Source organism: Sorex araneus, chromosome 2 (assembly GCF_027595985.1).
Source record: "Sorex araneus isolate mSorAra2 chromosome 2, mSorAra2.pri, whole genome shotgun sequence".
Taxonomy (NCBI): Eukaryota; Metazoa; Chordata; class Mammalia; order Eulipotyphla; family Soricidae; genus Sorex; species Sorex araneus.
This window is the reverse complement of record NC_073303.1, coordinates 291,621,315-291,642,791: the sequence shown is the minus strand read 5'-3', so window position 1 is coordinate 291,642,791 and position 21,477 is coordinate 291,621,315. Positions and strand designations below refer to the sequence as shown.

The 21,477-nt window shown below is 41.4% G+C and overlaps 1 protein-coding gene across 1 annotated transcript; it reads left to right on the top strand.

Moving 5' to 3' along the window:
* The first annotated feature begins 253 nt into the window (after positions 1-253).
* DNAJB11 (DnaJ heat shock protein family (Hsp40) member B11) lies at positions 254-21,265 on the top strand. Its single transcript, XM_004603025.3, has 10 exons — positions 254-505; positions 3,095-3,251; positions 8,277-8,374; positions 10,234-10,366; positions 14,366-14,508; positions 15,201-15,283; positions 16,156-16,213; positions 19,155-19,266; positions 19,677-19,836; positions 20,803-21,265. Exons 1-10 carry the CDS (start codon positions 438-440, stop codon positions 20,865-20,867), a joined length of 1,077 nt encoding a protein of 358 aa, XP_004603082.1. The 5' UTR covers positions 254-437; the 3' UTR covers positions 20,868-21,265.
* Positions 21,266-21,477: the final 212 nt, after the last annotated feature.

Sequence of the window (21,477 nt, the reverse complement as noted above, 5' to 3'; positions counted from 1 at the left end):
CGTAATCTCCTCTGACCCGCGGACGCCGGGACCGAGAGGGTTCCAGTGGCGGCGCGATTCTCTGACGTGTCCTCTTCTGATTGGCCGGGCCCTGCGGCCGCAGTCCCGCTGCCTAACTGGCCGCCCGCGCCGCCTCGACGGTGAAGTGTACCGCGCTGATTGGCTGCGAGGCGCCGGTCGCTCGTGATGTCCTGAGTGGCGATTGGCTCTCGGCGCCCGGGGGGCTTCTCTCTCCGGGACTCGGGACTCCCGGGAAGTGGACGGGCGGAGGAGGGGGGCTCGCCAGCTGTCGCCGCGGCCCGAGCGAGCGAGCGACGACCCCTGCGTGAGGCGGCCTCTCGGGGGCGGGTGGGCAGGCCAGCCGACGCGGCGGCGCACGCAGGCCGAGCGAGGGCTGCTTGGGCCGGGGGGCCGGCGCCGAGACCGGTACGGAAACCATGGCCCCGCAGAACCTGGGCACCTTCTGCCTGTTGCTGCTGTACCTCATCGGGGCCGTCCTCGCCGGGTGAGGAGCGGGCGGGTGGGGAGGCGGAGCGGGACGTTGCCGGGCTGTGGGAGTGGAGCCGGGCACGGCTGTGGTGACCCACCGGTGGGGCCGGGGGAATGGGGTGCACCGGGCTGGCGGCGTGGGTGGCACGAATGACAGGGGCACGGAAGCGGAGCGTTGGGAGAGCTGGACCTGACCAGCCCGAGGAGTGGGAGCTGGGTGCAGTGCCGTTGCCTCCGTGGGAGCGGCGTGGGGGCTGCAGAGCCGGGGAAGAGGACGATCCCGTACCCAGCCTGCCGGGAGCCCCGGGGGCGGGGGGCCGGGCTGACGTTAAAGTGGGCGAGGAAGTGCGAAGAGCAGGTGCAGGGAGCTAGCTAGCTGGGACTGAAGGAAATTGGGTTGAGTGAGCCGGGGCCGACCTCCTAGAGAACCTTGCAGTTCGCAGCTTCTTGCGATCCTTGAGCCTCAGTTGTCATCATGCTTCGCGGCACCTTGGGTCCATTCTTGGGACGCCTGATGGTTCTTAGGAGGGTAAGAGCCCCGTGGCCCGTGGACTCCAGTCCCACACTCCTGAACGATGTGACCTTGAAGGAGCCACCTAAGTCGTTATGGGTAACTTGATAATAATGTGCCGGCCGGGTGAAGGGGAGTTGGACCACGTGAACGCCTGGGGAGCCTTTAAAATTCATGATCCTCGAAGTCCAGTAGCCACAGGATGCCATTTGCCCAGTTCACGTTTTAGAATGTAGAGAAGGGTAAAGTCTTAGCTTTTAACGCTGTATAGGGTGTGCTAGAGAAAGTATTAACCTAGTGCGGAGCTTTCAAAAAATGTTTATTTCCCAAACTGTTTTCTCTGTTCATAAATGCCTCATTTTTTTCTTTGCGAAAGATTTTAGGTTTGTTTTTAAAATCACCTCCTAAGTAGTGTTTTATTGGTTTTCCCAAATGCTTTCTGTTTTTTTCTTTTACACTTAAAGCAAAAAGCATCCTAAGATATTTAGACAAAACATCAAGGTAAATATCAATACTGCAGCCATAAACTTCATAAAGGGGGCTCTTGGGAACTCTGGTTGATGCTAACCTGTGCTCGCCATCATTTTCCTTTGTATTTTTCTGAGCTGTTGTTAACTATATTTTATTAAGCCTATCATAAGCTTCATTCTTTATAGTTAGCTATTTTGTTACTAATCTTAACGAATCTTTTGAAGTAATCTTTCAAGAGATAAGTCCTTACAGATTTGGGATAGGAAAGGAGGATAAAGTACCAAAGTAGGCTTCATGGACTCCCTTAGGGGTGTTAATTTTAAAACACCATACAATGCTTAAATGATGATATTCCTAAATATGTCTAAGTATTTAAAAAGTCATTTTTTAACTGTTATATCTTACACCACCTGGATTTTGTGCCCCATCCATATTTCCCTAAATACTTCTTTTTCTCTTTTCTTTTTTTTTGCTTTTGGACCACACCCAAAGGTGCTCGGGGCTTACTCCTAGATCTCTGTGCAGGGCTGGTGGGGCTGGATGGGAGGTACCAGAGATCAAATGGGTTGGCTGCGTGCAAGGCAAGTATCTTACTTGCTGTGGGATTGCTCTGGCCCCTCTAAATGCATCTTAAAATGATCTTTACTGCTGCACCAGTGTCTTTATTGTGAACAGATTTCTTTACCTCTCAATTGAGAGAGTATATTATGAGATGCAACTTCAGGTGGCTAAAATGACTCAAAAAAGGAATTGATTTTTTGTGAGGATGTATATTTTAACAAATATTTTGGAGTGTCTCTTTTTGAACTGGCTATGATCCTTGCCCTGACACTTTATTACCCTATTTTGCTAGCTTCCCATTGGCCCTTCTTGATCAAAGTGCCTCTTTACAGTCAATTTAGATTCAGCCATAGTCCTTGGTCAGTGAATCTCTAACTTATCTTCCAGCTCATGCCATATGCATATTTGCTGGTGCTGAGATGTTCAGACTTGTGCATATGGACTTTAGCAAGTATCTATATAATTAAGACTTAGCCTACACAAATTAGTACCATTACTAGCAACGACTGCAAAATTGATATGTTCTCTTTCTTTTTGCAGAAACACTGTAACTCATAACCTATTATTATTCTTTCATCAACATTTTTATTTGGTCTTTGGCTTTATAACCTCTGACATTAACTTTGGTTGCTTCATCTTTAACATTTGGAGAGTACAACTATTTGAACATATATGTAACCTAATTATCTTTATTAGGAAAATCAGATTTGGGCGTGGTTATTTGACTTTTGGAAACAGGTCATCTGAAGTCCTTAATGGAGGAAAGGGGAGAGTTAAATTGTGTTATTGGATTATTCTTGAAAATAGCCTGTGGCCATAAGATAAAATGAGTTTCTCAATTAAATGCTACAGGTGTTTTGAATAATTGTAACCTTGCTCAAAGTACATAACCTCTCATTTTGATAACCAGTATGTATACAACTCTTTACACATTCTAGTGTGTTCCATTTTAGTTCTTTGTGATGTGTGTATATCACATCTTCATTTTTCTAACCTCTTTGCTTAGGCACAAATCTAGATGTAAAGAAAAGTATATAATATTCTCTCCTTTTCTCTCCCCAGGCGAGATTTCTATAAGATCTTGGGTGTGCCTCGCAGTGCCTCTATAAAGGATATTAAAAAGGCCTACAGAAAACTAGCTCTGCAGCTTCATCCTGACAGGAACCCTGATGATCCACAAGCTCAAGAAAAGTTTCAAGATTTGGGTGCTGCTTATGAGGTGAGTTGGGAATAAAGTATAAATAAAAACGGCAGATATAGGAACAATCATGTAAAATAGAAATATTTCCTCCTTTTGGATTTTTCCCTCCCTGATTTTGGGGCAACACATGGTGGTGTGCAGGACTTACTCCTATCTCTGTGCTCAGGGGACCATATGCAGTGTCAGGGATCGGACCAGTCGGCCACATGCAAGACAAGTACACTCCCTCTTGCCGAATCACATAGTTTTACTTGCACGTGTAGTTTGAATTTGCAATCTCTAGTCTAATGATCTGCCTTTATACCTATCATCTAATTTAATCTTCACTAGGAAACCATGGAATATAGTTGATTTGAATTTATTCTTGTTTCCATTTCTCTTTTTTTAAATCAGTATAGATACCGATTTCTAAGTGAACTGCTCCTTAAAAACTACTATATACAACCTATTTCATCGCTAGTAAAAAAAATGTTAAATAGCCTTTTCTTAATTTTTTATATCTATTAACTTTTTTGTATGTATATTATTTGCCTTTCCTCTTGAAAGAGAATAAAATACCTTATTTTCTTCCAGCTTTATTAAAATGAAATTGACAGATTAAAGTAAAATATATTTCAAGTGTACATTGGGATGCTTTGAAATATATTATGGATTCATTCATTTAGTTCTAGACATGTCCAACACCTCATATGTAATACCATGTTGTCAATTATAGTCACCACTCTCATTTTCTAAAAGGATACAAAATTAATTAAGCCTCAAAAGTCATAGAACTAGAGTTTCTGAATTAAGTTAAAAATCTTATATGGTGATAAGACTAGAAACAAATATGGAAAATATTTCAGTAGGGAAAAGGATGCAAAGGAAGAAGAATCCCAAGCTCTCCTAAATTAAGGGTGATGCTGAATGAAAGCAGTGATTTATCCTCAGCTAAAATCTAGATTTGGGTGCTGCTTCTTCATTCTTCCCAATATGAGAAGAATGGGTTCCCCCTTCTTCTCATATTGATAATTTCAGGAATCCTGAAGACTTAAAATTCCTAATTAGTTCATGAATATTCAAACTATATGACATTTCATTTCTTGTTGATAATTTGCACTGTATTTCCCATGAGCAGTCTCACTCTTTGCTAGGAACCCAACACTCAAAAAATGTCTTCTTGGAAGGCTGTGTTCTTTACTGGGAAACTGCCCAGCAGTGCTGCAGGGCCCCATTTTTGTTAGGACTCTGCTCAGTGATGTTATTCAGACCCAGAGGTGCTGGGAGCGAATCAGAACTACACCCTTCATTTTCAGGGGGCCACACCGTGCCACAGATGGAACTCAGGCCTTGAGCAGTCTCAAAGTGGGTATTACTGCTCCTTGGGAGGGAGCTGAAATGATTCAGGATACTGTGGCAGACACGGTGGTACACTCAGGTATAGTTGGGGTGCAGTTTCTGTTTGTTCACTTAAAAGAAGGATAGATTTTATTCTGAGGGCTGCCAAGTAAATTTTTATTATTATTATTATTATTATTATTATTATTATTATTATTTTGGACAGGGTATGGTAGACCAAGTAAGTTTGAAAACCTCCAGGCCTTGTGGGCTATCTCCCGGCCTTTCTTATGCTCTTTTAAAAATCTACCACGTTCTTTAGCCATGACCTAGTAGGCAGTTTTCATGGGCTGTTCATGACATTGTATCTTTGCTTTAAAATTTACTTTTTTTTTTCCTTTGTTCTATTCAGACTTGATTACCTTTGATTCTTAGATAAATTGGTGTTTACAAATAAGAATTCCAGTAAAGCTGAAGAGTATTTTTTTCTGGTTTCTCTGCTGAATTGAGATAAATGACATACTACTAGCATTTTAATTAGTTGAGATTTTGTGAGATTGTCTGACTAATCAACTGAAAACCTTAAAAAAAAAATCTGAAACATGGCCTATAGTTGAATTCCTTAGGTGTGAAAAAGTAAAGTAGCTGAGAGATAACACAGAAGGTAAGGCACTTGCCTTGCATGCGACTGACACCGGTTTGAGTTCGGGCAACACATATGGTCCTCCAAGCATTGCCAGTGGTCACTCCTGAGCAGAGAGCCAGGAGTAGCCTTTGAGCACCACCTGGTGTGACCCAACCAGCTCCATTTTCCCCAAATACAGCAAGGAAGAAAAGTAAATGGTGATAGATAATGTTAAGGTTATCAGGGAGAGATTATTAAAACAACCTCTGGTGTTTTGTAACTGATTTAAAAATAGTCTTGGAGCGTGGGTGATATACATCAGGTAGAGCATTTGCCCTCAGGGAGCCAACCCAGGTTTGATCCTCGGCCCCACAGATGGTTCCCTAGCTCCTCAGGAGTGATCTCTGAGTGCTGAGCCAAGAGTCAGTCCTGAGCACCACCAAGTGTGACCAAAAACGCAAAATTAAAAAAAATTTTTTTTAAAATATTTCCTTTGTTTTGAAGTTTGGAAGTAAGTTTTTTTAAACCCAAATGTGACATTCATTTCTTTGCCAAAATAAGACCAAAGAAATAGAATAGGACATTTACTAAAATATTCTTCTTAGCTGGTCTGCCATGATGGCTTCACTGAGTCCTCTAGTCATTTCTGAACACACCTATTTATTTGTCTTTGCTTTCAAGAGTGCTCACTCTCTTGTACGCTCAATTTCTATTTATCCTTCTAAAAATATCAGTCAATTTTTGCTGTGGGTCTTTACACATCGTGTGAACACTTTGCCAAATATATGTCCTACTGGAATATGCCGATCATACCTTCTCTTTCTTGCTTTTAGCAAGCCCCGTCTACTTCTAAACACTTTCCTAAGCCATCATAACTGTGCGTTCAAAATAAATTTCTTAGAGTTGGCTGTTTAAATAGGAGTTTAGAAGGGTCAGAGAAAGAGCCTGAGTATATCATTATTTTTAAATGATATAGGTCCATAATACATATTAGACTGTTCAAAACAGAAGGGAAGCTTTTTATATGCATAGTGAAGGCAAATTTCGAAAGGTATGGAAGTTTAGTTTGTTTTTGCATTCTTCAGTAGTCTATATGGAGCAGGCCCGATGAGAGCTGTGTCTGTGTTTATAGTTTTCCACACCAATTGAAATTTCAGAAAGTCTTTTCAACTTGTGAAATTGACCTTGAGCACCCTTCATGGAGCAGTTGTCCCTTTTTACTCTCTGAAATTCTAATGTAGGATGTTCCAAACACATGGCAAATAATATATACATTTTTACACAAATGGATTTCTTCATTCACCCAAAAATGAAAAAAGGATATGAAACCATAGCTGTATAGATTTTTTAGAAGGCCAATAATTTCATTCCTGTGACTTACCAATCTCTTAATGTGTTTGTAGGGTGTGGGGAAGTATGGTGAAGAAGAAAGATAGGTTTGTGGTATGGAAATGGAGGAATGAGAAAATTTTTTTATTGTATTTAAAATTTTTTTAAGTTTTATTTTCATAAAGTTGTTCACAATAATTTATTACGTTCAATATTCAACACCAATCCCACCACCATTACACCTTCGCACCACCATTGTTAGAATTTTCCCATCTCCACTCAAGCCTGCCCCAAAGGCAAATGCTAAATAATTTATTTTGTATTGCTTGTTGGACTAGAGCATAGCACAGTGGGTAGGGCATTTGCCTTGCACACAGCCGACCTGAATTTGATTCCTCCGTCCCTCTCGGAGAGCCCGGCAAGCTACTGAGAGTATCCCATCCGCACAGCAGAGCCTGGCAAGCTTCCCGTGGCATATTCGATATGCAAAAAACAGTAACAAGTCTCACAATGGAGATGTTACTGGTGCCCGCTCGAGCAAATCGATGAACAAGGGGACGGCAGTGCTACAGTGCAGTATTGCTTATTATGAATAATCAACTAAAAATGATTCAAAAATGTTTCCTTAGAGGAAAGTGTGTGAGAATTGTTGTATCTCACCTTGGATGCATAAAGCCCCTATATAAGAGATCACTAACATGTTGTTACAGATTGAGCCTTGTGTGTTTGCATATATATATATATATATATATATATATATATATACATATATATGTAGTATATACGTATTTTTTTAATCAAGATCACTTGTCTTCTACCTTATACCCTATCAAATGTGGTGTGCTATGCTTGTTATATCAGTGGCGTATAATATGAGATGTCACGAGGTTGCAAAAGTGGCCACGTGCTCCAAGAATTCGAAAAATTTTAAATAGGGTGTTAGAGCTGGAGTTAAATTTTTAACTGGTTGGTGGTCTGGGGGCATCTCTGCAGCATGTTGCTCTCTTCTGAAATTTATTTGGGAGTCTCTGGATTATGACCACTAATGCACTTATATGGTGCTCAGAGGCAGTTCGTGGGTATGACTGCCAGGGACCCAGAAACACAGGGAGATGGCAGAGGGGTGGGGGGAGCATTACCTAGTCCTTGCAAGCCTGGAGATTTCAGTCACAAGTCCCACATGGGTTTTTCACCAGATTCATGGAATGAAAAGTTTTATGAGTGTTCTGATTTGTTGTTTCTGTTACCAAATGACCATCTGTCATAGTCCGATCCTTATTAATAGTATAAGTACTGGAATCTAACTACAAGGGAAATAAGTCTTAGTAATTCATCTCACATTTTCCTACTACCACCCTCACTTTCAGAACCTCATTGTTAATCTTAGATAGGTTTTTGTTTTGGTCATTTTGAACCATACTCAGCAGTGTTCAGGGCTTATAATTGGCTCTGTCCTCAGGAGTGATTCCTGGTGATGCTCACAGGACATTTGAGTGCAGGGGAACAAACCAGGCTTGGCTGTATGCAAGGCAAACACCTTATACCGCTGCTATTTCTCTGACCCCCAGAAAAAATTCTTATGTGACTAGGTGACTTGATTAAAAACATGTTTGGACAATGTGGAAATTACTAATGAAGAATACATAGAATAATTTATCTATTAAAATAAGCTTATAAATGTACTTACTTATAATGCCATACTTAAGGAAAATTACATTCCTCAAGTAACATAAGTTTTGAAAAATCTTTTCCTTCGTTGGTTTTATCCCCAGGTTCTTTCAGATAGTGAGAAACGGAAACAGTATGACACTTATGGTGAAGAAGGCTTAAAAGATGGCCATCAGAGCTCCCATGGAGACATATTTTCACAGTAAGTAATTTACCAACTGAAGTATATAGAGGAACTTTTGCTGCTTTCTTGTTCAGAAGATTTAATATTGATCAAAAGTGGGAAATGTTCATCTTAATGCTCACAAAGCCCCAGAAAAGACAGGCTGCACTGAGAGGATGACCCCTGTAGCCAGTCGTATAAGTCAGATCAGCTCTGACTCTCTCTCTTTGTCTGTCTCTGTCTCTGTCTCTGTCTCCTTCCTCTCTCTTTCTCCTTCCCTCCCCCTTCACTCCCTCTCTCTCTCCCCCTTCACTTCCTCTCTCTCTCCCCCTTCCTCCCTCTCTCTCTCTTCCCCTCTTTCCCGCCCTCTCTCCCTCTCTCTTCCTTTCTCCCTCCTCTGGACCTTGAGAACTGCTTTTCTTACAGTTGTACTCGGAGGAGATGGTCATGATAATAAGCATTGGAAGAAGGTTTTAGGGTATATGGTATATGTACCATTATCTCCTGCTGTGTGCAGCCTGTAGGGAATGATGGGTGACTGGAATAATTAATGCTTCTTTCCTTTCTGCTCTTTGAACCCTTCTTTGTTGAGCTTTTGAATTTCCATGTAGCCTAATGTTGCCATTTACCAGAAACTCATCTGGAGTTTCAAGACAAACACAAGATGTTTGAGTATGCATATAGTATAACAAAAGGATGGCTGACTTTGCATTTCTATAGGAACAGTTTTTTTGCTTTCTTCAGATTCTCAAAGGTTTTGTAAATTCTTCTCCACAGAGTAAGAATCATTATGGAATATAATAGTTTTTTATATTATATGGGGGCTAGAGCGATAGCACAGCGGGTATGGTGTTTGCCTTGTACGCAGCCAACCTGGGTTCAAATCCCAACATTCCATATGGTCCCCTGAGCACTGCCAGGAGTAATTCCTGAGTGCAGAGCCAGGAGTAACCCCTGAGCATCGCTGGGTGTGACCCAAAAAGAAAAAAAAATAATAGCTACCATAGTCATTTTTGAGGATACCGGTTTAAATTTTTAGAACTTCTGAAGATGTGTGAATAAATAGGATCAGGATATTTTTTTCTTCCTTCAGGTTGATATTAACTGTTTTAGCCCAATGCGGAAGGGTGCTCTTCCTTTGCCCTTGGCTATTAGAAGTGTTACAAAGGGACGCAGAAAGAGAACAAGTTTCTGTTCCCCTCGCCTTCTCTGCTCAATCCTTCCTCTTGGTTTTATTTAAGATTTTGAAAATTTCCTAGAGTTGTTTTTTGGGGAGAGAAATTATGTAGTTGCCATCATTACTATGCTAATAGCTGATACTTCTTAACACCAAAAATTAAGATTATAATGCCTGCACAGTTAAGCCACTGTTTATATTCATCCAGAAGTTTTGTTTGTTACTGGCAAAAACTCACTTGATCAAGTGGATATACCAACATTTTCTTTCTCTCAGGTCTAGAGGTTTCACCTAAGGTGATACTTTTAGCATGTTTATAACCCAAGATTTTATGCAGAGCAATAGCTACCTTAATGTCTAAAAGGATTTAAAGTGAATACAATACACAGAATTACCATGTGTTTTACTAACTGTATGTACCCTTTCTCAGGATCATACCCAAGTACTTCTCAATATTAACATAGATAATAGTTTTATTGACTAAACCTATGTTTGTATTCGTTGGCATTGAACTATGTGTCTGGACCATAGTATATTAAAAAGTAAAAAAAAAATTTGGTGGTAAGGACAAAATTAAAAATTTAATAAATTTGCATTAAAAAAAAGTTTTAGTTTTGTACAACATGTAGGTAAGGCCCATTAGTTTTTCAATGTAAAGAAAACTAAATTCTAAGCCATGAATTCTGGTTTTTGTTTCTGATAATTTTACATTTACCTACAGCTTCTTTGGAGATTTTGGTTTCATGTTTGGAGGAAACCCTCGTCAACAAGACAGAAATATACCAAGAGGAAGTGATATTATTGTAGATCTAGAAGTCACTTTGGAAGAAGTATATGCAGGAAATTTTGTGGAAGTAAGTCCAACAATATAACTATGCATATTGATAAGAATTGCTTTATTCCTTTCACACATTGTTTTGACTTCTTTCTGGGTACTTTCTCTGTCTTTGAAGAGAGAATGTCAGAAGCACAGACTTGAATTAGTCATAACCCTTTGTTCTTGATAGAGTTATTTTTCAGGAATTCATCATGCAGTTCAAGGGTTGAAAACAACAGTATCACAAATTTCATCTATCTATAAACTTCCCCCACCTGTTTCCCTTGATTCCTTTCAAAAGTAACTTTATCTTCAATTTTCTCTTTATTGGTCCTTTGCATTCTTGTTTACTACAGGAGAATGATTAAATAAAATAGTTTATTTCATTCATTATCTTTTGCGACTAAATTTTTTTCACACACTATTATGTTACCAAGATTCACATATATTGTTGCTGATAGCTATAATTCTGATGACCAAAATTGTCAGTACCATGTTATCATTATCACGTTTCAATAGGCTTGAAAGTAATTTCCAATACCTTTTCAATTCCAGACTTTGCTTTGTCTGAGCATTTGTCTTCCTTTGTGGGAGAGCTGTGGGCTTAGGGCCATAGCTGGTGGTGCTTGGGGGTTTCTTCCAGCAGTGCTGGGGCACTGGACCATCCTGGGGATCGAACTGGGATTGGCCACTTTCAAGGCAACCTCCGTTAGCTTCCCTGTGCTAGCTCTCTAGCCCCTGTGTGAACATTCTTGGGGTATATCCAAGATTTTCTCTTGAGTGCCTGTATGTAAGACTAGTGTTAATGGGTAATGTGAACTATTGTTTATTTGTACAATTTAATACCATGTTGTTTCTTGATATTGGTACCAGTGCTTCCACTAGCAAGTCACAAGAGATTCAATAGAGCTGTCACTTCTCTAATACTTGTAATTATTACATGTCTCAATTTTTGCCTATTTAAGGAATATAAAATGATAACCTCATTATAGTAGCAATTAGTGTTTTCTTGATTAATAAATAGGATAGGTAGGGCCAGAGCAATAGTATAGCAGGTAGGATGTTTGCCTTGAACATGGCTGACCCGGGTTCGGTCCCTAGCATCCCATATGGTCACCCGCCAGGAGTGATCCCTGAGCACAGTGTCAGGAGTAAGCCCTGAGCACCACTGCATGTATTCCAACCCCACCCCATCCCTTCATCCCCCCTAAAATTTCTCAGAAAAGTATTATTACTATTACTCTTTTGTTATATATGATATAAATATATTCCCATCAGTTTATAACTTGCTTTCTTATCATACTGAAGATTTGTTTAAGTGAACAGGAATGATAAATATGGTCAAATCTATCAGTCTTTTATTGTTAGTGTTTGAGTCGAGTTTAAAAAATTCTTCTTTGTCCTCAAATCAGAAAGTATTGCACCTATATTTTTTACTAAAACTTAAGGATCTTTTAATTTGAGGGTATTCATCTTGTTTCATTTTGGAAATTTATTGCTGTTATTTTAAAAAGTGTTTCTCTTCATTGATCCTTCTACTTCTGTCTGCTTTTACCTTTCTTTTAAATATTAAAAATCGGGGTGGGGGGTGATGGAAGGGAACCAGGAAATCCTAGTGCTTGGAAATGTGCCCTGGTGGAGGGATGGGTACTGGAATTCTGTCTATGACTGAAATCCAGTCATGAACAGCAGGGATTCAATAAAAATGTTAAAAAGTAAATATTTGACGGGCACCTTTTACATACACTTTTTGGCCCTAAAAAATAAAATTCTTTATCTTTTCTATTCTTTTGCTGCTTCTTTCTAGGAGTCACTGCCTTCTTCCTCCAGCTCAGTCCTCTGTCTCCAGCTCTGGCCACACTAATAATATGCTAGCAAATGTATTTTATTTCAACTCATATTTATACATAGTATTTCTGTTCAGCTCTTATATTCTTTAATTATTATTTGCTTATAAGGCTTTTGCTTGAAATAACAAACATGTAATGTTAAAAATAAGTTAACGACCTACCATACCATATTTTGTTTGACGTACTTCAGAGCATCATTCATCTTTTGTTGTTTCTTCATTTTGCTAGCTGGCTCAGTTGCATATTATTTCTTATTTCATTTCACTAATGTCTTTCCTTCTTAACTACTACCATGTTGTTTCAGATTTTATCTGTCCTCTGTTATATTTGCTTAAAATAAAATTATGGCAGTTTGTGGTCATTGGGGAGGAGAATTGGATTCTTTGGGGCTGTAGCTATTTTATTTTGAAGTCTACATTTCCATGTGTATTTGCCACTGTTTCTCTCATAAGATTTGCTAAACTGATCTAGTGGTTAATTTGGGGCACTTGCTTTCAAGTGTCCAGGTTGGGAGGTGGTGTCTATGTTTTCTGGGGAAAAAGATTAGTGGGGAGAGGGGCAGGAGCAGCACTTTGCCTTTTCTAATCCCTCACCTCCTTGTTACCCTGACCTATAGCCCCCACTTTATACATAAGCCTGTTCAAAATAGCCTTCTATCCCTGGAGTTCTCCTATAAATTTGTTTTGTAATTATTGCTCTGGAAGCCATGTTTTCTTGGAGTTTTTCCAGGATTCTGGAGGAGGTAGCCAGTGCCATGCACATGTGCCATGCACATGTGCCATGCACATGTGCCATTTTGGTAAGAAGTATTTTCTTCACAGCGTGGCTGTTGAATAGTTGAAAGGAGGGCACTGTCTGTTACAGGAGATGCAGATGTAAAACTTGTTCAGACTGAAGAATGGCAGAAAAGGGTATTAAAGATATTTGGACCTTCTTCCCATCTCTTCCCAAAACTCCTGTCATGAGTTGTTCAAGTGAGACAAAAAAGGTTAGACAATTACCTTCTTCCATTTCGTCCCAAAATACCTATTAGAGATTGTTCAGATGAAACAGAAAAAGTGAGCCAAATTAACTGTGTTCCTTTCTTCAGTCATCTTTTTTTTTTTTTGCAATTAGTTGTATTCCTGAATAAATTCTTGTTGAACCTCCTTATTGTAAAAGGCATAAAAACCTTGCTACTTAAATAACCCATGATAAATTCATTTAAGAAAAAATTTTCTTGAGAGAGCACAGTGATTAGAAACGGGCTTTTGGTGCTTGATTTCCTGGTTTCGGATCTTGGCTCTGCCATGTAAAGTTGGTCACGATTCCGAAGCTTTCTATGCTTTGATTGCCTCTTCTGTGAAATGGAGTTAAGAAAAGTACCTGCCTCACAGGGTGGAAGGATTCATTAGGCCTTCCTACTTATGTACGTGAAAGTGACTTGAAAAGTAATCTTATGTATGTGAAAGTGACTCAAGCATTGCTGACAATGTTGTACCTGCCATCGTGTGCTCTTGTTACTATTATTCTGTGGAACTGGGTTTTCCATGTTGTCCAGTCACTTATGTCATCCTGCCACATGGGCATGTGTCTTGCAATTAGACATTTACTAATTTGACGGGTAAAAACGAATATCCCCCTTTCTTCACATGTTTTAGTGTCCACATACACAGAGGGGGCAGAGTGATTGTAGTCAGCTGCAAAGAAATGCTTATTTATGTTGAAAGTATCTGAATTAAGATTAGCACTGGGAAACAGTCATAGGTTGTTGGCCTGAAACAAGGAGGCATTTTCATGAGTTTCATCAGAGCTGAGCCTCTGATAGTAGTTTATAAAGGCTGTGGTTGTTCTTTCGACAACGGTGTTTGCTTCACACAGCTCAGATTTCCTACAAGACAGTAATGCTCTGAACTACTTTAACTCAGCAGTTAGTTCTGGCTAAGAAATGGTGAGTATCAGACAGAATATTTTTCTAGTTTTCTTCTTTCATACCCCCTTCTCTTTTCTCCAGCTTTTGGAATTTGGTCATTGAAATATCTGTTTCCCGCATTCCCATCTGAGAGCAGATTGATAACTTCTCCAAGTGTTCTGTTGATTTTCAGTCTCTCTGACCTGGCCAGAAATCCCTGGCACTCCCACAGACTGAGGCTTGTGGAGCCTGTTTGACTTGCACAAGGAGCTGACATTATTTGTACCTTTTTCAGGTAGTTAGAAACAAACCAGTGGCAAGGCAGGCTCCTGGCAAACGAAAATGCAACTGTCGTCAAGAGATGCGAACTACCCAGCTGGGCCCAGGGCGTTTCCAGATGACCCAGGAGGTGGTGTGTGATGAGTGCCCTAATGTCAAGTAAGTGCAAGAGTCTTTGTTCTATCAGCGACACTGCCCTTTTCATTTGTCTAATAAAATGCTAATAGCCCTACCGGGATGATGATAAAACCAAGAAATGGAGGCTTCCTTTTTTTTTTTCCAAAAGCTTGTCTTTTAAATATTTTCTTTTATATTTCTGAACTTAATAAGCAGTGCCCTTTATTTCTGAGTATGCATGACCGATGTTAATCTTTCACTTTTTTCTTACTTGGAATGCTAGAACAATCTTATAAATCCAGGTAACATTTCAGATTAGAGAATTACCATTTATTGATTGTTATCAACACAACTGTCAAGCTTTGATCAGTTTGTAGGATTAGGAACAGAATCGGGTAGGATTACCTTTCCTTCTGGGTTCTGATAGGTGGCCTTGCCTTCCTATTTGCAGAAATCCAAATGATTGGTTAGTGAAGATTTTTATATGGCTGATTATATCTGTTTCTATCACTCACTTTATAGTAATCGGTCTGCTGCAGGCAGCAGATACAGTTATGTGGCTTTAGTAACTTGCCTGGCTCATAGTGTGTAGAAAATGCAAATGGGATATCCAGTATCTCCAGAGGCAGGATTGTCCCCCCCAAAAAAACTGATCAAATTGGTAAAACTGGAATTTGTTTGGGGTTTGGTTTATATTTTCACTTTTTTTTTTTTTAATCTTCTCTTTGTCTCAGATTAGTGAACGAAGAACGAACACTGGAGGTAGAAATAGAACCTGGGGTGAGAGATGGCATGGAATACCCCTTTATTGGAGAAGGTGAAATAGTGATATTTATGCTTTATTATTACAACTTTCTGTTCTCTTCTTGCTTGTCAATACTGCCTACTCCCTACTTTAATGGCCTCAGAGTATGTGCATATATAATTTCTAATACTCTTCCATAAGGTCTCAAGTGCAGGAAAGTTTTTGTGGTCATCAAGTTAGTAATCTTAGCACACTGACAGCCAGCACTGCGATTTGTGTTAATTAAGCTACACCCAAGTGTGAGCTACCAGTGGTATGCGCCGGCACCACCGTGTTAAGCAGTAGCGTTACTGCTTATCCGTGGATTATCCTGCCTGGCCAGTAATACTACCAGGTAGCCTAAGTCAAGCCAAAATTTAGGGTGTCCATGGGTCAGGGAGATGACTCCAAGGACAGAAGTGCATGCTTTGCATAAGGAAGCTGGGGAGCCACCCTGAGCACCACCAGATGTACCCAAAAAGATGGGGGAGGAGTTAGGGTGTGTGACCTTATTGTATTTTAACAGCAATGTTAGCACTAAGCACCATGGAGGTGGCCCTGGTATTTCCCAAGTTCTGCCCAGGCCCAAGCACTGAGCCCCTCAGCTCCTCTGAATGTGGCCTCTCTTAAACCGAAGTATTCTAAACTGGAGACTAGTATAGGATTTAAGGCATTTGCCTGGCATGCTGCTGACCCTGATTGGGTCCCCCACAGCAAAAGGTACCCTTAGGCACCACCAGAGGTCGCTCCTGAGTATAGAGCCAGGAGGAGTCCCTGGTATGCCCCCAAAATATTCTAAGTAAGTTAATTTTAAATAAACAAAAATTATTTCATGTGCCTAATAGACTTTTTTTTTAGTGTTGCACTGATGTGAATTACAATGTGCTATAATCTGTTTGGACCAGGTGAGCCTCACGTGGATGGGGAACCAGGAGACTTACGGTTCCGAATCAAAGTTGTCAAGTAAGTCATCTAATTCCAGGGCGCATTTGTAGCCCCATTTTCCAGATAAATTATGTTAAGGAAACATGGGGAACCATCAAAGCGCTTAAAAGAATTTTCTGTTTTATGCTACTCCCCTAAATGATTATGGATTACTCTACAGCAAGATTTAAACTAGAGGATTGATCCTAGTTCTCTCTAAAGTTGTGGTATGCAAATCTAAAAGGAGAGCAGGGACAATAGCTCAAAGGGCTGTTGCGTATCTAAGGCATGCCCTAGGCCCTGAGTTGGATCCCTGGCAACATGTGCCTCCCTCTTCCCCACCAGCACCAATTGGACTTGAGTGGCACCAGATCACTAGGACTGAGCACTGATCCCAGGGCCAGCTGCTGGGATTGGCCCTCAGACCCGCTGAGCACAGTTTGGGAGGCTGCTTGGCAGGGGAGCCAAAAAACTGAGAGGAGGTATGAATGAATGAATGAATGAATGAATGAATGAATGAATGAATATGACAAGTAAGGTCTTAGCAAAGAAAGGCATGTAGAGGAAGCAAGAGGCAGGAGGTATGAGACTGCAGCTGCAGAAATGTGGTTTCATGGGGCCAGAGTGATAGTACAGCAGGGAGGGCGTTTGTTTAGTGTGTGGCCTACCCGGGTTCAATCCCCAGCATCCCATATGTGCCCCTGAGCACCACCAGGAGTAATTTCTGAGTGTAGAGCTAGGAGTTAGCCCTGAGCATCGCTGCTGGTTGTGACACCAACCCCCAACCCCTAAAAAAAAGAAAGAAAAGAAATATGGTTCCATGTAAGACCACACACAGGCTGGACTTTTTTTTTTTTTTATAATTTATTTATTTTTAATTAGTGAATCACCGTGAGGGTACAGTTACAGATTTATACATTTTTGTGCTCATGTTTTCCCCATACAAAGTTCGAGAACCCATCCCTTCACCAGTGCCCATTCTCTACCACCAGTAAACCCAGCGTCCCTCCCACCCTCCCCAGTCCCGTCTCCCCCCACCCCACACTGCCACTATGGCAGGGTATTCCCTTTTGTTCTCTCTCTCAGATTAGGTGTTGTGGTTTGCAATAAAGGTGTTGCGTGGCCATTGCGTTCAGTCTCTAGTCTACATTCGGCATGCGTCACCCCTCCCCCGCATGACCTCCGACCACATTTTACTTGGTGTTCCCTTCTCTGAGTTGCCCAGAATGAGAGACCAGTCTCCAAGCCATGGAGTCAGCCTCCTGGTACTTATTTCTACTATTCTTGGGTGTTAGTCTCCTAGTCTATTATTCTATATTCCACAGATGAGCGCAATCTTTCTATGTCTGTCTCTCTCTTTCTGACTCATTTCACTTAGCATGATACTTTCCAGGCTGATCCACTTATATGCAAACTTCATGACCTCATTTTTTCTAACAGCTGCATAGTATTCCATTGTATAGATGTACCAAAGTTTCTTCAACCAGTCATCTGTTCTAGGGCACTCGGGTTTTTTCCAGATTCTGGCTATTGTAAACAGTGCTGCGATGAACATATAAGTGCAGATGTCATTTCGACTATACTTTTTTGCTCCTCTGGGATATATTCCCAGCAGTGGTATTGCTGGGTCAAATGGGAGCTCAACCTCTAGTTTTTTGAGAATCGTCCATATTATTTTCCAAAAGGGCTGAACCAGTCGGCATTCCCACCAGCAGTGTAGAAGGGTCCCTTTCTCCCCACATCCTCTCCAACAGTGGTTGCTTTTGTTGTTTTGGATGTGTGCTAGTCTCTGGTGTGAGGTGGTATCTCATGGATGTTTCAGGCTGGACTTTCTATCCCATAACCTGCCGCTTCTCTGCACTGCAGGTGTTTTTTCTGTTGCCTTCTCTTCAGTGTGAGGCTCCCTTTGATTAGAGTTTTACCTGGTAGCAGAAGCTGAGGCCTGGTCCTTAATAGGAAGCATATCATTGTAGGGAGGATGGTGGGGGGAACAACGCTGGGACATAGTGGAGGGAAGCCGGCCTTCCGGGGGAGAGTGTGGTGTTGGAATGTTTATTCACAAAACCCTACCGATATCAGTGCTGTAAGTTGGTGTCTAAAATAAAATTACCAAAAAAAATTTTTTTTAAAGGAAAAGGGAAGAATTTTGCCCCGGAGTCACACTTTCTGTTTTTTTTTTTTCCTTTCTTTTTCGGAAAGCAGAGATCCTCTTCTTTTTGGGATTCTTTGAAAGTTTCTTCCTTACTCTGGGAAAGTGGGTCCCCAGTGGCTCGGGCTCCTCCCTCCCAGCTCTCTTTCATCGATGCCAATCTTTCCTCGGCTTTCCGTACCACGTTGTCTTCCTCAACACCTCGCAGAGAAACTTAACATGCATGCAGTGGTCATTCTCTGTAAACATGGCATCTTCTCAAGTCCTTGTCATGTTGTCTGTCAGAATTCTCTGTCAGCTGATCCCATCCTTCCCAGCACACATCTTATCTTCCTCTTTAGAGCCGACTGAGCCTTGCGAGCCCAGCTCAGGAACTTCCCCAAACCTGTTCCTCTAACCTTGGTGCCAGAATTTTTTTTTCTTTAGCTTGTTTTAGTTACTTGTATTTTATTTCTGATTGTCAGCCCCTTAAGAATAGGTTTCAGTAAATTTCATACAATTTTATAGTCTTGATTAACACTATACACAGAGGAGTGGCTAGCAAGTAAACACAGTTTATGTGGTATTTGTCCTCTCCTAAGATTTTTCTGATGTTTATGCCCATACTAAGCACTACCAGGAATCCCCAAACACAGCTGCAGTTTCCCAGCACCCCAGGGCCTAATCAGCTCATCCTGGGGCCTGAGCACCTGGCCCAGTTGACTGAATACCACTGGAGGTGGCCCCTGGGCAATTCTAGGGCTAGAATTGCTTAAAGGGGAACTCCCAAGACAAAGAAGAACTTCCTAAAGAAATATGCCAATGATTTTCATGCCCTGTTCTGTTTCTCAGGCATCCGATATTTGAAAGGAGAGGAGATGACTTATACACGAATGTGACCATCTCCCTGGTTGAGTCTCTGGTGGGATTTGACATGGATATCGCGCACTTGGATGGTCACAAGGTAAGCAATCCCGCTTTCCTCCTTCCTGCCCTTGGAAAGCCCTCGTGCCTGTGGTTTTGTGGTTCTGTCAGCATTGTCTGTGGAGGCTCCTCTCCCAGTCTTTGTTCTCTCACCTCACTCCACTGCAGCAACACTGCCCCACACACCTTTCAGCCACCCAGGACTGGTTGTCTGGCCTTCGGCAATTTTGTTCGTAATGGTTGCCAGTGGCAAAACTGCTACTTGCGTGTTTGGTTTTGCCTTTGAAAACTGTTTCTTGGGCTCACAGTGTTCTGGTGGTGGTTCCCCTGCCCCTTCACCTTAGCTTCTTTGCTCAACAGGACATGAACTGTGGGCACCATTTAGCTTCACTTGAAGCTCTGCTTTGAAAATACCAGTCCTGCTCCAGTCCATTCCCTTTCCTTTCCCAGGTACATATTTCCCGGGATAAGATCACTAAACCAGGAGCTAAGCTATGGAAGAAAGGGGAAGGACTCCCCAACTTTGACAACAACAACATCAAGGGCTCTTTGATCATCACTTTTGATGTGGATTTTCCAAAAGAACAGTTAACAGAGGAAGCCAGAGAAGGTAAAGTGGGGGAGGGAGGATGGGAGAGAGGGGTGTGTGTGTGTGTGTGTGTGCGCGCGCGCGTGCGCTGCGTAGTGTATGATAAAGGTGCAATTAAAAGAGGATAGGTAATATAAACCCCTGCTGTGACATCCAGTGTGTCCCACTAACACCAGTGAACATAGAACAAGGCGTGAACTCACTATTCTCTGTAAAGGCAGTTTAAGTCCCTGTGTCACCACATCACAAGGATGGTATGAGCTGGATTCAAACTCAGGGAGTGATAGATTTTCTGGGTGTGTTTTCTGCGAAAACAGGATCACTTTAGTTAGCTGGGCTGAACTATAAAAAAAAAGAAACAAATGTGCATTATTAGAACAGGAGGCTCAGGCATGAGGTCTGGATGCCTGAGAAGCAGACCCCGTTACTGGGCCCTAAGTGAAAAGGCCCTGGGGGGAGAGGTCAGAGCTGAGGGCAGAGCTGAAAGAAGGAAAGGCGTGTGGAGAGCCTTCTTTCTGTTTGGGCACCACTTCTCATGACTTCTGTGTTAGGTTTGTGTGGGCTGATGTGGGCTGTGTGTGCCTGAGAAACAGAGACAAGGGTCCTCGTGAGTGTGTGTGCCTTGGGTAGCCGCCTGAGAGGAAGTGGGACTTTGATAGCTGTTTCTTTCCAGTCCAGAGTTGTCAAAGGGTCGTCTGGAGCTTCCCCGTGAAATTAGCTCTTTCTTTATTATTGTTTGATTTTAATTTTTTGGATTTTGGTCCACACCAGGCTTTGTTTGGGGCTTACTCATGACACTTTGCCCAAGGAATCTGTCCTGGTGGCGCTCAGAAAAACCCTATGTGGTGTCAGAGACAAACCTCGGTCAGTCCTTTGCAGGGCAAGCATTGCACCTCCTGTTCAGTCTTTCCAGCCCCCAAATCAGCTCTTTAGACTAGAACATATGGTTTTTGTTTTTTAATATAGTCTTGTTCATTCTTTTCTTAGGTATCAAACAACTACTGAAACAAGGATCAGTGCAGAAGGTATACAATGGACTGCAAGGATACTAAGTGAATAAAATTGGACTTTGTTTAAAATAAGTGAATCAGTGATATTTATTATCTGCAGGGGGTTATGTTTTGTTGATGTGTTTTTATTTTCAATATTCAAGTTTGGCTTACATTTTTTCTTCCAACGATCATCATGAAATGAATAAGAGGGCCTAAGAATTTGTCCGTTTGAATTCAGAAAAGAATGACCAGCAAAAGGCTTAATAATACCTCTCCCTTTGGGGATTTAATGTCTGGTGCTGCCACCTGAGTTTCAGGAATTACAGAAGCAAGAGGACTCCAGGAGCTAAAGGAACACAGCAAAACAAAAAGGGTTGGAGTTCATCGTTAGCTATTTCACTAAATGCCAACTGGAGAAGCCTGTTTTAAATACATTTTATTGTTATTTTTTTTCTCGACTCCTGTTTCTTGTTGATTTAAGCTGCTCTGTTGTCTCCTCCATCTCCACTTTCCCTTTATTTGGTTTCCCTCCTTGGTGCTTAATATATATTAGTTCGGTTGTCTCCCATCAAACAAGGTGGATGCACAGTCCCACAAAGAAGTGGAGATCATTCTCCCCGGCTAGTTAAACATACACTTCATCTTCTAGAAAGGAGCTCGAAGGAACTGG